Below are 16,875 nucleotides of genomic sequence, written 5' to 3'. Positions count from 1 at the left end.
TACAAACCAACGACAACATAACGGCTGCTACTGCACGACAAACACAACCAGTGAATTTATTTTATTTTATATTAATTTTATTTAATCCACATTAAGCAGATGACAAGAGGTAAACATCCGGGTTCCGCTTCACTGCACATATTTCTCAAACATGTCATGACTGTCTTTGACAAGCCCGGCTAGCATCAAGCTAACGTTAGCTCAAACTTTGACATTGCCCACATGCAGGCTGGTTCTTCAGGCCTTCTGCAGACTAAACAAGCTGTAAAATACCGTCTTATTCACATTGTATGACTTGAAAGGGTATAAAAAGCCAAGAGAGTCAATGTTGGGTTGATAAATAAATGAAAGTGTTAATTCCCACCCCTCCAGTGAGACCCAGATATTCAATGAACTATTCAGCTTCACGTAGCATTTCACATTTCATTCATCGGCTCTTACTAACGTAGTACGTGTTTATTTAACAAATAATACGGCTGAAGTCTTTTGTAGCTTTATGTGTTGATGGTTGATGATTAATTTAGTATATATAGGTCAGTACTGACATGTAATACGTGCATTTACACGGTTTGGGCGGGGAAATAAGAGTGGTCTTTAGGCTCATCATCCTCATATTAAACTGACTTATCTAATCATTAACACACCTCATTGCATTTTCTAATACATCAAATGGGATCAAGAAATGGGAGTGCTACATTTTTTGTTTAGCCAGTACCTACCAAGCCTGTCCTGGATTATTTTTTTTTCTTTAAATCATGATTCATTTCAGTATCCTGTGTGTATGATGAAGCCTCGGTGACTCATAACTGTCCTTGATTATTCTGCAGAGCTGTTCCACTAGGTGTTGGACATTGTTGTCGACATATCACACCAGTTTTCATTGTGCAACAATAACTGTTCCCTGTAAAAATGTAAGGAATTCATGTTGATGTATTGTGCAATGAGTTCTGATGATTGAAACCTGTTGAGACAAGTGATGGAGTTCATTATCGACACAGGAAGCATGTCATTTCTTGTTGATGTATTTTTGACATAAGAGCCTGGGAAGACAGCATCTCCTGCTGGTATAACAGCTGCCAGGCTTACAATGGAAGATGTTAAAGTCCCAATTCAGCTACTGTTATTATGATCTCAAGCTGAATCCATATTTAAAAATTATTAGATTTGTTTCCTGTCAAAGTGAGAAAATCCAAAGTACAACTGCACCGAATAAGACACACATCTAACTTGATTTTGTGGATGTATTTATATTTATTTGATTTTAAAGATTGTCAAAATTCAAGTGACCTATTTTTCAAAACAGAATGAACTCTTTGAATGTTCAGGGAATCTTTAATTGATTAAAGATCACAAGTTGTATCAGTTTTGTTAGGCTTTTTGAAGTTACGCTTTCAGATACTGTTTGAGGATATGTGCACAGGTAAGACCACACATTTCTTTTGCAACAGGTGTGCATGAGCCATAGAAAAAAAACTCCCCTATGGACATCTGAATTTAAATCTTCTTTCATGTATGAACAGGTTAAATTCAGTGTTGTATATTTTAATGTCTGCAGGACCTGGAGGTGACATGCAGTGGTGCTTCTCTCAGGTGAAAGGAGCCATTGATGATGATGTAGCTGAAGGTATGAAATCTGCCCAAAACTGGGTATTTATATAAGCATTGTTTAAAAAATAATAAACTTATTACAGGATTGGGTCACACACAACAGCTTGCATTGAGTATGCACATAGTTGTTCACCTCCTCCCTAATTTGTCCAATTTCCACATAGCAAGATGATTTGGCTGTTCCTTGATTAGATGTTCCACATCTCAACTTAAACTCCTTGCAGCAGGACATAATAGGTTTTAATGCTAACTATAACTATTGAATCCTTCACAATATGTGTGCATCCTGTAAACGACTAGAGAGAATATTTAACTTTTCGAAAGCTCACCACAATGTAATATAAGTCTATGATTTATTTGCATTTATTTTTTGTGTTATTTTGTGCTTGTGCAAATCAAATTCTTCTACTGCAGCTTCACAATGATATCTTTTCACTAGTCAGTCATTTGAAGGCTCTTATGGCTACAGGATGTATTCAACACTGAGGTTGGTTGCTGACCACTAAGTCCCTGTATGGATCAATATTTAACCCAACAGAAAAATGTGGAGTAAAACTGTATCAGTAATAGGGAGCTGGGTAGATGAAGAGCTGCAGACGATAGGCGCCACCTGTGCTGTGTCTGCATCATGGACTAGCCACTGTCTCTTTGCTAAATGTTTGCTGGACTAAGATAATAACAAAAAGTAAGGTCCTTTACCTGCTTTTTTGTTAAGTGATTAGAGTTAACATTTGTAATGAATTGGTGCTGTACAAATACAGATTGATTGATTGATGGACTTAGTTGACAGTTACTCAGGGTGTAGAGCAGGTGTCTGAACATTAGGGACATCTACAACAGAACCTTCACCAGGCCAGATGTCTGATAATGAACAGAATCTTAAAGAGTGATAGTTTGTCAGACTCAATAGTAGTTTATGCTTCCTAGGGACAGGAGTTTGAAATGTCATCATGGCAGCAGTATTTTTGCTCCTTTCCCTCAGTCTAAGGAAGCAGTGGCATAATGGTTTACTCTTATTTGTTTAAGGTATTTTAACTGGCAAGCTACAATTTATGCTATATAGTACAACTCTTGCACTGTATCCCTCATAAAAGTTCTAAAGATTATTTTGTGTAGAAACTGTGTTAAAGAGGTGTTCCACACTCATTGATGTAAATGAAGTGGACAAAATGGTAAAGACCAACTTCACTTTATTGCAATGTGGTTCATCAGCACCATAAAACAGCATTCTATAACCTGATCATGAAGTTAAATTAACACCTCTATCCAGTGTGTCTCACACAAAGACTTTCACTGCTGAGTTACATATACAGCCTCAAGGGATTTTGTGACCCTGTTTATAATGTTTTATTCTTTTTATGTATTGCTTGAAAGAACGATTTACTAGAGGACACTCTCCAGACCCTCTTCTGAGAAACTCTGTAGAAAACTCAGGAAGAGAAAGGGAGAGAGAGGTTCTCTCGTACTATGTTTCTCTTGTTGATATACTAACCCTGGGGTGACGCACTGTCTTTAGAGGCCTACTTTTATGATAATGTATATATACTTGTAAAATGTAATTCAGTAAGCAATAAAGCAAGCAGGTATGTAAGAAACCAGTGTTGTAGGTGTGTGTGTGGGTGACAGTTACACTGTCGTTCATTGGGAAACACTGAGTCATACTTCATCTCTCTTTCTGAGGTTATCAAGAATACTGAGTTTCTCTTTATTGTATTTTATTAGGTGCTTTAGTGAGCCAACATGGTGTTCTAGCACACTATTTTGGGTCCCAAAATAATCAAATGAGCAGCCTGAAGAAATGTTTTAAAAGGGCTGACACATGCCAGAGTGACCCAAAAAATGGTTTGTAATCCTCTGCCTCTAGTCACACCTCAATGAGTGATGCAATGTGAGGAGTGTTTCTTTATTTTACTCAAGTTACAGGCAAACATGTTGAACTGGTAGATGTAGAAATGTGTGATTGTGATATTTTTCATTATCCATTAAATATGATCTGATGGATAATGAAAAGTCTTCAATGCAGTTGCAGAAGAGCAGTTTTAAGTACATCCTCTAAGGAAGACGTGCTTTTAATACTATTGTATCACCCCCAACATTGGGCCTCAGGGAGCACGATGTACACAAAGACATCCTACTACAACCTTCGGTAGCATTGTCTTTCTGCTCCAGTGAGCAACAAAGGGTTAAGTAAGTGTGTATGTGTGTGAGAGACGGATTTAGTTTATGAAGCAACATACTGCTGCTGGGCGAAGCTATAATTCTGTCTGAGTGAGCGATGAGGGCAAAACTAGGTTACTGATCATTTTTCATCTGCTCTACATGCTCTGACATCCTTCTGCATCTCCGGCCTACACGCTTGCTTGTTCTTTTAGATCACTCTGATTCCTGGACTGAGTGGTCCCTCATTCTCTGAAGTATTGGAGAAGAGCCTTTTTCTAATGTCTGTTCACCAATTAAAGGAACCTGTATTGTGAATTTAAGTTTGAATGTCTGTAATGTTGTGTTGTTTGTTTCTTTTTGCAGCTGACATCATTTCCACAGTTGAGTTTAACCACACAGGGGAGCTGCTAGCCACAGGAGACAAGGGTGGGCGCGTCGTCATTTTCCAGCAGGAAATAGAGGTGATGCTGCAAGGCCGTTTAATTCCCAGTTATTATCCTTTTGATCAAAAGTTCACCACCATAACTTAAGAGTGTAAAACCTGATTTTTTTTTTTTTATTCTGAAAACTATTCTCTCTGCATAAAGTAGAGGACTGTGGAGTTGTGAATATCTTCTCATGCCATGTCAGTGTTATTTGTCACTCAAAGTAGCATTCACTTCTAGTTTAAAGGGGGATACATCTTATTGAATTTAAAAATGCCATATGTTGAAAATTTGATCATCATTGACTTTTTCCCATGTATTTCTGCTCCCCCCCTCCCTGTTTTTTTCTGATATATTTCGCCTGGCAGAATAAGAGTCAGCCCCAGTTCAGGAGTGAATACAACGTTTATAGCACTTTCCAGAGCCATGAGCCCGAGTTTGACTACCTGAAGAGTTTGGAAATAGAAGAAAAGATTAACAAGATTCGCTGGCTCCCTCAGAAAAATGCTGCCCAGTTCCTGTTGTCAACTAATGGTAAGTTATAGGAATGCAACAATACAGTCAGCCCACGGTTCAATATGTTCAAGGTTCAGTTCGGTTCTGACGGCCCGGGCCGTTAAAATGTTTCCAGTGTTAAGTGTTTAAGGCAAATTTTACAGAACAGCAAGGGATTACGAAAGAGAGCTACTTTTTTCATTTAAAACAAATTCATACACATTCCTGGTGTCGGGTCTGGAGTACTGCGCTCTTCATTTCCCAATCCCACATATAGTGAATGGTCACAGTGAGGTCCAACTGTCTGTCGTGAGAGCAAGGCTCTGTGCTTTAGCAAGTTCGTTTTCATTAACTTTTCGCGTTTCATAAAGGTCAGGAACTACCTCTGAAAAATGTGCGAGAGGGTATTTTCTGTACTGTGTTTCCAGCGTATTATAAGATGACGGAAGCCCACATCTCCAACCACTGAAAACGAATGTAAATCCCTGGCGATGAATGCCCCCACTGCCTTTGTTATTTGTTTGTGGTTCTCTGAACAAGTGGGGTATGTCTGAACGAAGGCACTGGCAAGGGACTGTTGCATTTTGGATGACGGGTTAGGAATCGGATGGTCGCCGGTTCAAGTCCGGATCAAGTCTGGAAATTGGCCTGGTAGCTGGAGAGGTGCCAGTCCACTTCCTGAGCACTGCCAAGGTGCCCTTGAGCAAGGCACCAAACCCCAAAACTGCTCTGGAGCGCCCCCTGTAGGCAGCCCCCTCACTCTGAGACCTCTCCATTAGTGCATGTCCACAGGATCCTGTTTGTGCATGTGTGTGTATTTCGGCCTGTGTGTGTTCATGTTCAAATTGGATTTCCCCTTGTGGGATTAATAAAGGATAAATGATTATTATACATTTAAGTAGGCGATACGTGTAAAACAATGTTTACAGACCGTTTTCTCTTCCTTGTCATTAGACTCGACAATGAAAGCGAAATGTTCCCCCACTGCTGACTTTAAAGACGTAATGATTGCTCAAGTCGTAGCTGGTCCTCACTGCTCGCCATGCTATAAGTAACGTTGTTGTCGTCAGTGTCACCAAACTTTAGCGCTTGGTGATTGGCGGGGTTTCCTCATCCCTGCACGCTGACTCACAGGCACACACAGGTAGAGACAATTTAGAGTGAAATACAATGCGCGGACACTAGTTAAACGGCAAACAGTAAAAACCGCAATTTACAAGTCAACATTGAAACGTAGATGCTGTACCGAACGGTTCAATATTTTATTGAGAATTGTTGCATGCCTAGTAATTTAGGGTGTCATTGTCATTGAGTATACAGCCAGTTATTTGTTAACAAATATCACTTAAAATTTGAACACAAATTGGTGCCACTAGGAGGAGATCAGTCAGCTTTTCGATTTGGCTGTATGTTCAAGCCATTTTACTGATGAATCTATTTATCTCCCTTTAACATGTCCCAGTCAAATGTGTACAAGGACTGGAATGAATAATTCAGAAAAATATTATGTAGAAATTTTCACTGCAAGCTTGAAAAAGGTGTAGGTTTCTTCTCGTCTTTGGAATGAGGGTATGTGTGTGTCTTCTTTGAAAAAATGTTGGTGCTGATGCTATTTTCATTTTCCACTTTATTAACAGATAAGACAATCAAGCTGTGGAAAATCAGTGAACGGGACAAAAGACCAGAGGGATATAATCTGAAGGAGGAGGATGGACGCTACAAAGATCCCAACACTATCATGTCACTGCGGGTCAGTTCAGAAATCAAACATAATTTTGGATTACTTAGCCAGACCAGGGTGTCTTTACAGTACTGAAATGATCTCTACACTCATTTTTTTTCAACCTGGTGATTGCCTGGTATTGGCAGACATCACCAAATGATATGGTTGGTTCAGGAACGATACAGATGTTAGTTTCCTTGCTATAGTAGTTGTGGCATAGGGCTCTCTTTCCGACCTCCATATTGATACATTTAATGGGCTAGAAATATCATTTTCCCCCCTTTAAATTCCTATAATTACAACAACCTATGTGTCTGTAGATGTTGCCGTTCGTCTTGTAGGCTGAATACCTGGAGCTGGCCTGAGCATGACTTTTTAACAGTGGTTTATTGCTATATGCTTCGTCGGCGGCATGTGGGAATGGGATTAGTTACTTCTGATGGTCACTTTACATAGCAGCCTCTGCCATCAGTGTGTAAATGGGTAGGTGTGACAAGCGCTTTGAGTAGTCTAGACTAGATTTGTTCTATACATGAGAACAAACTGTTCTGCTACTAAGGGCCTTTTCACATTAAGCACGATTGTGTCTTATCGTGCCCGAGCACAATTTCTAACCCCCTCTCCCCTGCTGGTCTGCTTTCACATCAGTAACACTGTGCCATGACCAAGCATACTTGCGAATGCACACAGTAGGATAAAGTATGTGACAGTATTCTCGTAGTTGGTTTTCAAATCCACCAAGCAGAGAAAAGAAGAAGAAGCAACCATGGCAACCATTCACATCCTCAACTTGGTGACATTTGTTTATGTCTCCTGCGGATAATGGAGACCATCCTGCTACTGTGGATGTTATTGTGATATCTAAGATGCCAACAACGACCCTCTTACTACTTCTTCCATGAAGTTCAGAGGATGATATGGGCCTGTGCTGCGCGTTAATGAGACAGGAGACACTCACTGACTAAAACTTGCAATGATCTGTAGCCCACTTCCTGCTTGCGTTTACATTTCCCCCGGGCTGTGCTTGAGTACACATGAATTGGGCCAGAGAACACCCATCGCCCAAATTGACCTGATTATGAGTCAAGTGTACTTGAATTGTGGCCAAGCTCCCTAATGTGAAACCACAAGTGATGCTGATAGTCATTTTATCTAAAAATCATTCATTTCATTTGATACACTTGGATATAAAAGTATAAAGTGCTAGCTCCCAGTTTGGCTTTGTTTTCTTTTTCATGCACCTTCCGGCTGCATAGAGTGTAAAAGACATTCAGCCAGGAGAATATTTGCCTGTTGACACAAACTTTACAGGAAGCCAGTTAGGTTAAGGTTTCCCTTCCTGGGTCTTCTTCATCCTGGATTTAACAGTTCATTACACTGACATCATCCAACAATTGCAGAAAGATGTGGTAAAAGAAGTGGTTGAAATTAATCCTGTAAGTGTGGTGTTAGTGATTCCTAATAAGCAACATATTAAATACACCCTTGTCTAAATACACAACACTGTTTCACACACTAGCTCAAAGCTCGGCTATTTTAAAGTCTATTAAAACTGTGAATGAAAAGTGTCGCACTGAGATTTCAGAGGTTCTTAAGTCTGCCTCGAGTTTCAAATGACATCCCTTTTTATTCTTTTCTCAGGTACCAGTCTTAATACCGATGGACCTCATGGTGGAAGCCAGTCCAAGGAGGGTGTTTGCCAACGCGCATACCTACCACATCAACTCTATCTCAGTCAACAGTGACAATGAGACCTACCTGTCTGCTGATGACCTCCGCATCAACCTTTGGCACCTCGAGATCACTGACCGCAGCTTCAGTATCCTTAAATAAACATGCGATTACGTATTAAAAACATTTTGACTGCACTAGAAACCAATGCTGATCACTCTGATTTTAGACTATTTCATATTCAAATGAGTTTTAAATAGAGAGTAGAAGGAATTAGTGGCAAGATATCCTTTTATACAAGAAGTGTAGGAAACAATCTGTCAGGGCATCTCAGCTGCCATGTTGTCTTACTTTGTCTACCTCATAAATAGGCTGAAAAGTCTGAATTGTAATTTTAAATTTTGTCTCAAAATGCTCTTTCCTCTTTAATATTGATCTATTTACCTGATTGTTCACTTGCTAAAGTAAGTTACTCTGATATAAGATCATTATGTAGAATCTTGTTTTTCTGCTGAAAGACTGCAATGCTCTCCATCATAAACAAGCCAGGCAGATGTTCACTTGGAAGGGTTTATTTCTTATAACCCGTTGCTCTTCAGATATCGTTGACATTAAACCCGCCAACATGGAGGAGCTAACGGAGGTGATCACTGCAGCAGAGTTTCATCCTCATCAGTGTAACACGTTTGTGTACAGCAGCAGCAAAGGAACCATCCGTCTGTGTGACATGAGGGCTTCGGCATTGTGTGATAAGCACTCCAAATGTGAGTACCCCATTTGGCCACAATCTTTTATTTATTTTTTTATATACCTTGAGGTGGTTTAAGTACATGAGTTACTAAACCACCTCAGTCTAAGCATTTGAGGAGGCAGGGGTTTCAATTTCCAACCAATCACGGGTGCACACACAGTGGTAGGATGCCATGATTTGTTATGCACACATTTTCAGCATTCAGAAAAAAAAAAACTTAATTGAGACCAGTAAAAATACTTTTCACAGGTACATTTTTTATGTGATTGACTTCCTGTCAGCTATAACTGGCAACATTAACCCGGACCAATGGTTTCCAAAGTATGTGCTTTAAATTTGGGCCAAGAGTGCTGTTAGTTCATTGATTGTGCTTATTTTAATAACAGGTTACAACAGCAAAAACACATTGTACATTAAACAGTCTTCTGTTGTATTTTCAAACACATAGGAACGTTTACAATGATTATCACTGGATAACTGAACTTTTTCAGACCATTATCTGTTAACCTAAAAGATTATCAATATCAAAAGTGCTTAACACATCTTTAACCAACCACCTTGCTAAATTCAAAAACCCTTGAAGTCCCTCTTTTCTGATCATTCAGGTCATTTTTTGTTCAGTAGTTTGTCTTGGCCATGTTAACATGTCTCATTGCATTCTGTTTCTGCCACCTTGTTGGTTTCATAGATATTTGCATTACCAAACAGTTGACTCGGTGTATCCAGAAAGAGGCCAGTTTTTTACATTATTGCAAAAACACCTATTAGAGACTGTAGTGTAAACAGGAGAAGCATTGCTCATAACTCTGTGTCAATAAATGATTTAAGTATTACTTATCAGCCACCCAGGATAAGGAAAAGGGGCTGCACCTTATTTTCCCTCTGAAACACAAACGTGTTACCATGTCATGCTGTAACATCTATATTTATCTCTACAACATCAAGTGTTACCATATAATGCCTTTTTACATACATATTTAAGCAAACAGTTTTGTACAAAATATCAGTCTACTAATACCGTATTGGTCCGAATATAAGACGGCCTTTTTCCCCATCGAAATAGGTCCGAAAAAGTCGGGTCGTCTTGTACTCGGGGTCTAGTATTCAGAGCGCAGCTCTAATTGTTCGCCTGTCCCTTTAAATGTCAACACACATGACGCGCTCTGGGAGGAGCAGGGGAGTGATGACAGTGAGAGAGAACACAGCGGGGCGGAGGACGTGTGTGAGGAATAGGAGACATGGGAGGAGAAGTTTGGAGAGTTTTAGTTTAGCGGTAGTTTAGTTAAAAACGTTGCCTGTATTTCCTCTGTTATTTCAAAATGTTAACAACATGTTGATAATATTGTTTGATTGTTAATCGATTTTAATGTTGAATCATACTGTACATCAGGGGTGCCCAACCTTTTTTGAACCAAGATCTACTTTTAAAGTTACCAGTCTGCCGAGATCTACCAGTCCACATAGTGAGCCATAGCCTTTACCAACAGCCTACAAACGCATTTAATACTCACACAACAAACAGAAAATAATAAATGAGAGTTCTGTAAAAAATAATGCAATATCGACTTACTTTTTTTTAAACTCTTATTTTAGGGTAGGCTACAATTTAATATCAAGTTTGTATTTATATCACATATGTTTTCCCCTTAATTTAGTTTACAACAAACAACTTTAATCTGTGTGGAGATGTTCACAGACTACAGCAGGCTGCTGTGAGATGATGTTGCTTTTGTTAAATTAGCTGCAGACACGGTGAGAGTGAACGGAGTAAAGTCCAACCGACTGTTTGACCGGGTCACGTGTGTTCCCACCTCGGTCCGTACGGATCACGGATCAACTGTGTGCTGTAGCACTAAAAGTAAAAAGTAAAAAGGTTCGCGTGGTGGCTGGCGCTCCAGTGCAAGTGTGTGCGTGTGTGTGCGTGTGCGTGTGCGTGTGCGCTGTTTGTTGGTGTGTCTCGTCCCCCGCGATGCTCACAGTCATGACAGCAGAGAGGAGCAGAGAAAAGTAGCTGCAGCTTCATCAAATGCGCTTAATACTCGTAGCATAGTTTCTATATATGACTTTTTGGTAAAACATTTACCCCCCCGGTTTTACCTGCACGTCATTGCGCATGCCTGCACTCTCTCTTGCGCGCGCTCTCTCTCTCTCTCGCTCCCCCGCTTGCTCTCTCGCTCGCTCTCTCATGCACGCAGCATTTTCATGAATAAATGAAAAATTAAATACACACAGGTCGGAAGTATACTTGGCTCCCCACCCAGGTATCGTGTGTGGGAAAAACTGCAATGAGATGAAATTGAAATCACTTTTCTATTTTACAATTGTATTTTATATTGACTAAACATCTCGCGATAGACTGAGAATCAGTCAGCGATCTACCTGTCGATCGCGATCGACTGTTTGGGCACCCCTGCTGTACATAGTTCGCCCTTGTGAAACACTTTGTTTTGAAAAGTGCCGTAGGGCCTATACCGATAAATACGGTATGTTAATTATTATTATAATTATTAATACAACAGGTGTTTAATTCAATGTGTTTTTAGTATTGTTATTTTCAAATAAAATTAAGTTCTTTAAAAAAAGTTCTTTACAAAAACAAGATCTGGTCTGCAAATCTTTTTTTTCTAAATATGAGTGTTGAAAAACGGGGGTCGTCTTATAATCAGGGTCGTCTTATATTCGGACCAATACGGTACTTTCCACCCAAGGGAAGAACGTAAGACAATCATGACTTGTTTTAATCTGTGCACTTAATTACACAAAAAAAACTTCTCATGTTGATCTTGTTCTTTTGATCTTGAGCTTTTTTCATGCTTTATTTTCTTCTCTTATTAATGTTGCTCAAAATCTGGAAATGGGCTGTACTTCACCTTGCTTATGTCTTTCTTTGTCTTGTCCAGTATTTGAGGAGCCAGAAGACCCCAGTAATCGCTCGTTCTTCTCCGAGATCATATCCTCGATCTCTGATGTTAAATTTAGCCACAATGGACGCTATATGATGACCAGAGACTACTTGTCTGTGAAGATTTGGGATCTTAACATGGAGAACAGGCCAGTGGAGACTTACCAGGTGAGAATACAGAATGAAGCTACAGAACCCAAAATGTGTAGAGCAGCAGTCCAACATAGACCTGTGTATAATGGCCATGCTCTCCTGCCATTTTGAAGCAGATGAAGCTCAAGCTAAGTATAGGCTACCCTTACATTGATTGTTGCTAATTGGTTGATGAAATGAAAACGCTTTTTGGATACAGGAGTAACATGTTTTAAACAGACATTATGTAAAACATGAAGAAAGGCAGATTGGCATATATAGAGTGATAGCTAATATCGACCGTGTAATATTTGTACGGGTGACCCCATGTAGTCGATTCTTTGATGATTCATTAATTTGAAAGAGCCTCGGTCAACTGCCACTCTCACAAGGATCAATCCATTGCAGCTATAAGGGGGTGCTCAACGTCGAATTTCACATAGATTTGTCGGTTTTCTTCTTCAGCTTATCTTGGTATAAATAAGAACTTATTAATCCTTTTAATGCAATTCTGAAAATAACTACTTTTAATCAATCTCCTTAGTTTGCGAATGAAGAAATCGCCCAAAGTTATTAATTGAAGCAGCATATCCACGTGTCCAGAATTTCGTTGGCTACAAGAAACGCCAATCATCTGCACAGTCACGTGCAATGACTGGCTATAGATGCATCAGAACAGGGACATACACCTCCTTTCAACTCAGTGACTGTTATAGGCTGTGAACGGTGAAAGGATCGTAATTGGCTAAATGAGGTGTCGATCGAAAGGTCAGTGTGTGGCCACTATTGTGAAGTACCGCAGTCGAAACAAATCATTCATCAGACGAATAATTACAGAAAATACAGTGGAAATCAGCTGTTACAAAGTGGAAGAAATCCGTGGATCTTACTGGATGTAATGTGTTTGGATCAAATCTTTCACTGGATTTCAATCGTGGGGACCTTAGCTGAGGCAGCAGGACCGTTTTTGTTGGAATATAATGATTGGGACAGTACAGTAAATCTTCCAATGGTAAGTCAAAAGACAGTCAAAATGGTTGTTTGTTTGTCGGTGGTCTGACGGATGCATAGACTCTGGCTTCTGTGGTGGTTTAATCCGCACACACTGTTGGCTCGCAGGTAATATCAGTGTTTTCAACGAAATGCAGTCTTAATGAGAAACGATTGGCTATGGAAATAAATTGTTATTCCAAGTCTAAACGAAAAACTAGTTTAATAGTTAGATTCGACAATCTGTTGCCAATAGTCAGAATCTGACTGATCAGGTTCCACTACATGAATCCTTAGTCAGGGACAAAATATTTGTTTATCTATCACACTTTATATTGTTTTTGCAGTATTAAACAATGTAATTGCAAGTGCTGTTTTCTTATTTATGCAGACTTAGTCCAGCACTTGATAAGAATTTATTTTAAATTATATTTAAATTTCAACTGCATCAGAAAATAGTCATCCATATTGAGTGTTGCACAGTGAATGTCTTTGCCACACAACAAAGTGCAACATTGATAAGACAAGATAGATCAGAAGGTAAGAGATAGACCGGAATCTGCTGATTTTCAGCCTGCCTGGTCCGGATCGTTGACCGGCCCATCCTCACAATTATAGCCGATTTTGTGTCAACTCAGACTCAAACACACACACTCAAACACACACGAGCTGTTTTATGTGAGAAGTATCAATTTACAGGAAACCATATAGATTAATATTGATAATTAATGGATATGAACATGATGAAAACTCTTTACGACCACAAATAATGTTCACCGAGGCAGATGGGTAAGAGTCTGTACTTAATCATTTCTTAAGGAGTCAGGGAGAATTCAGGTCAAGACAATGAAACGGTAAACTTCCCTGTTTCTATATTTATGAAGGAGTTGCATTAAAAACCTCGGGCTAAAGAGTGTTAATAATGGCTGTTTGAATCTTTCTAGAAAATGGAATGCAGAGATTTCTGATACCACCATTGGTAGTCAGGAAGTCATTAGGCCAATGTACACTGTAGGCACTGTCTGCCTGTCACCTGCATCTAAAAATGTACAGGCGACGCGGCTGCTGTCACAGTGTCATGGCGCCCAAGGCAGACGCTCAATCACAGATATGTACAGTATAAGTGTATACCCGCCATCAGCAGCAAACCTGTGGCCACATTCATGGGCTGTTAGTGGAGCAGATGTGCAGTGGATTGTTTACTTTTTAGCAGCTACACTTGCAGCTCACTCAGTGAAGTGTTGTGTCAGTCACAGGTTGCTCAACACGGTGAGCTATCATTTAATTAGTCATGTAGACTAAACATAACTTAGAACAAAATAGTTGAGTAACACTATTGCAAGCCACACGGTTTTTTGTTAACTTTCTGAAGGAATGTGTCGCTCCACCTCCCTCCTCCTACTCCATGTGTGTGAAGAGCATCTGTTGGCGGGCTGGAGCTAGTGTGTGATGAAGAAAGAAGGGGGTTTAGATTTGAAATCAGAAAATGACTTGCAGACTTGTCTCTTGATTCACAGGGGCTGCTTTCTATTTTAAAGTTAATACTCAAACATTTAACAATCCATGCAATAAAATACACGACAGAAATATTTACAGATTTCAGACTTTCATCCTTTTTGCCAAATGAAGAATGAAGGGGATGGGTTTATGTCTAAACTCTGAATGCAACATTTCATTTTTTTCTCTTTGTTTTAAGTTAGTTCAATGAACAATGTGTGGTTGCTTTAATATGTAGTTATGATTCATATGAATCTGCTTTTCAATGATAGAAATTGATTTTAAAAAAATAAACCCAGTGGCCACTCCTTTATTGAATCATTCCTTGCAGTTTCATGGATTGGCCACTAAGAGGTGCCATAGATGTTTTGTTTCGCCCCAGCTTCTGCATAGATAAATTGCTTCATTGTAATAAGCTGCTAGATAACATGATGAGCATATCAACGGATTACATGCAAGTGTAAGGTTGATCTTATTAGTGAATCCAAATCTGTAGTTGTCATAAAGGTCACTCAGACTGGATGTGTGAGCGTTAAGGGCCTTTCAAACCCGTTTCTGATCATTACAGGTTCATGAGTACCTGAGGAGCAAGCTGTGCTCGCTCTATGAGAACGATTGCATCTTCGACAAGTTTGAATGCTGCTGGAATGGCAATGACAGGCGAGTAGACACAAAACACCCAGTGGAAAGAAACAAGTTCTTATTAAGGAAGACATATTCCTATGTTACGTCTGTTAAAAGCTTACCTGCCATTTTAATATCTCCCCTCCAGTGTGGTGATGACTGGCTCATACAACAACTTTTTCCGGATGTTCGACCGTGGCCAGAGGCGGGATGTTACCCTGGAGGCGTCCCGTGAAAACAGCAAGCCAATGCAGGTCCTAAAGCCCCGCAAAGTGTGTGCGGGAGGCAAACGCAAGAAGGATGAAATCAGCGTGGACAGTTTGGACTTCAACAAGAAGATCCTTCACACTGCCTGGCATCCCCAGGACAACATCATCGCTGTGGCGACAACCAACAACCTCTACATATTCCAGGATAAAGTGAACTAATTATAGGGTGAGCTTATGTGAGATCTGGCGTGGGTGACCTCGTGTACCACCTGCAGCCTTTCAGGCTCATCCAGGGTGATCTGTGGTAACCACGACAACCAGCACCCCCTGTCCGTCGCTACTGGGTGACCAAACTTTGCCACTTTGTTCTAGATGTGGACAGAGGAAGTCTTACTCTTGCCCATCATCAGCCTGTTTGTGGCAGAGAAACACCCGCCTTCTTGTTTAAGTGATATTGTGCCAATTTTTTTTCCCCCCACACTTTTTTGTTTTACTTTTATTTTGTTCTTTTGCAAGGCCACCTGCCCTTTTCTTCCCTCTTGGGTAACTTTGGTAAAGCAGTTTAATTTCCTTGAAATTCTGAATACAGACACACTTATTTTTATACCCCCCCTCCATTGGCTCTGTGGTAGTAAGTGAACAACACTTATTTAGCATGTCCCTTTATTGTCCTGTGCCATTCTAGTGTTTATTTTTCTAAGAAAAACATTTTTGTGTGTACACCTTTTATTAATTCATCTGTCATACTGTTATAGTATTCTTTGAGTCGCTTCACGTCTCCCCTCTTTAATTAAACAATGCAGACTAAACGGTCACAAATGTATGCTCACAGTTTTCTTTACACACTCACTGCTTATACTGGACTGCGACACATCAGCGTTTCCCTCCAGGAGTTGGGAGAATTAGGGTTTTCTTTCACAGAATAAAAAAGCCCTGCACAGTGAGGAGTTATCTGACTCACTGTTGCTGTGCTTGATGCTCTGAAAGGTCAAAAGGTCCAGACTCCAGAATAGATACTTTTTTTGATCGGCTCAGTCTTGACATCGTTTGTGCATTGGTTCCTCTTCCTCCTTTTCTTTGTGTTCCACATTAGACGGGTTAAAGGGATGGCCTATTCAAATCTAATTATTATGATTGTCATATTTGTAGTAAAAAAAAGATAAAATGTCATCAGATTTGTTCCGTCCTAATTTTGTGAAATGAAGCTGGACCTTAAACATAACATTTTTGTGCCGCTTTAAGTATCGTCTTCCCATGGTGTACCACAGCTCTGAAAAAGCACTTCACAACAGGGGAAAAAAAACCTTTGATCTGACACTGGACTCTTACTGCACCAACTAAAGTACTTGGATGTGTTGAAAGGCTGCAACTTAAAAAGAAAACATTATTTGAGGCATTAAGTCACTTAAAGTGTTTGTTGAAACTACTGCAGACATTATAAATGCTACTGTATGTGATGGTACCATAAGCTGCACAAGGATTTGCAGCAGTTGATGTTTCCACACCGTATTTAAAACGTGGTCCGTTAAGACTATTGATGCCTCTAGTAATGTATAACTACAATTTTAATCTATGACAGTGAAGATAATAAAGGAACTACTTTTTTGCATCCTTGTTGTTGCCTGACTGTTGATGCTATGTTATCAGTTTTGTGCTCTTCTGTTTTACCATGTATTGTGTTGACGCAT

The 16,875-nt window shown here is 39.8% G+C and overlaps 1 protein-coding gene across 1 annotated transcript; it reads left to right on the top strand.

Moving 5' to 3' along the window:
• Nucleotides 1-1,555: 1,555 nt before the first annotated feature.
• Nucleotides 1,556-16,796, top strand: ppp2r2ab (protein phosphatase 2, regulatory subunit B, alpha b; the record flags this gene model as incomplete). The annotated part of the gene is given in 9 exon segments (XM_065965674.1): nt 1,556-1,624; nt 4,132-4,229; nt 4,562-4,727; nt 6,326-6,438; nt 8,053-8,230; nt 8,682-8,846; nt 11,734-11,903; nt 14,923-15,014; nt 15,127-16,796. Coding segments are annotated over 9 exon segments (1,331 nt in total), but the record flags the coding sequence as incomplete, so codon positions are not given.
• Nucleotides 16,797-16,875: the final 79 nt, after the last annotated feature.

This window comes from Labrus bergylta, chromosome 17, assembly GCF_963930695.1.
Source record: "Labrus bergylta chromosome 17, fLabBer1.1, whole genome shotgun sequence".
NCBI classification, from domain to species: domain Eukaryota; kingdom Metazoa; phylum Chordata; class Actinopteri; order Labriformes; family Labridae; genus Labrus; species Labrus bergylta.
Note: the sequence above shows the minus strand (reverse complement) of the source record. Positions and strands in the feature narration are given on the sequence as shown.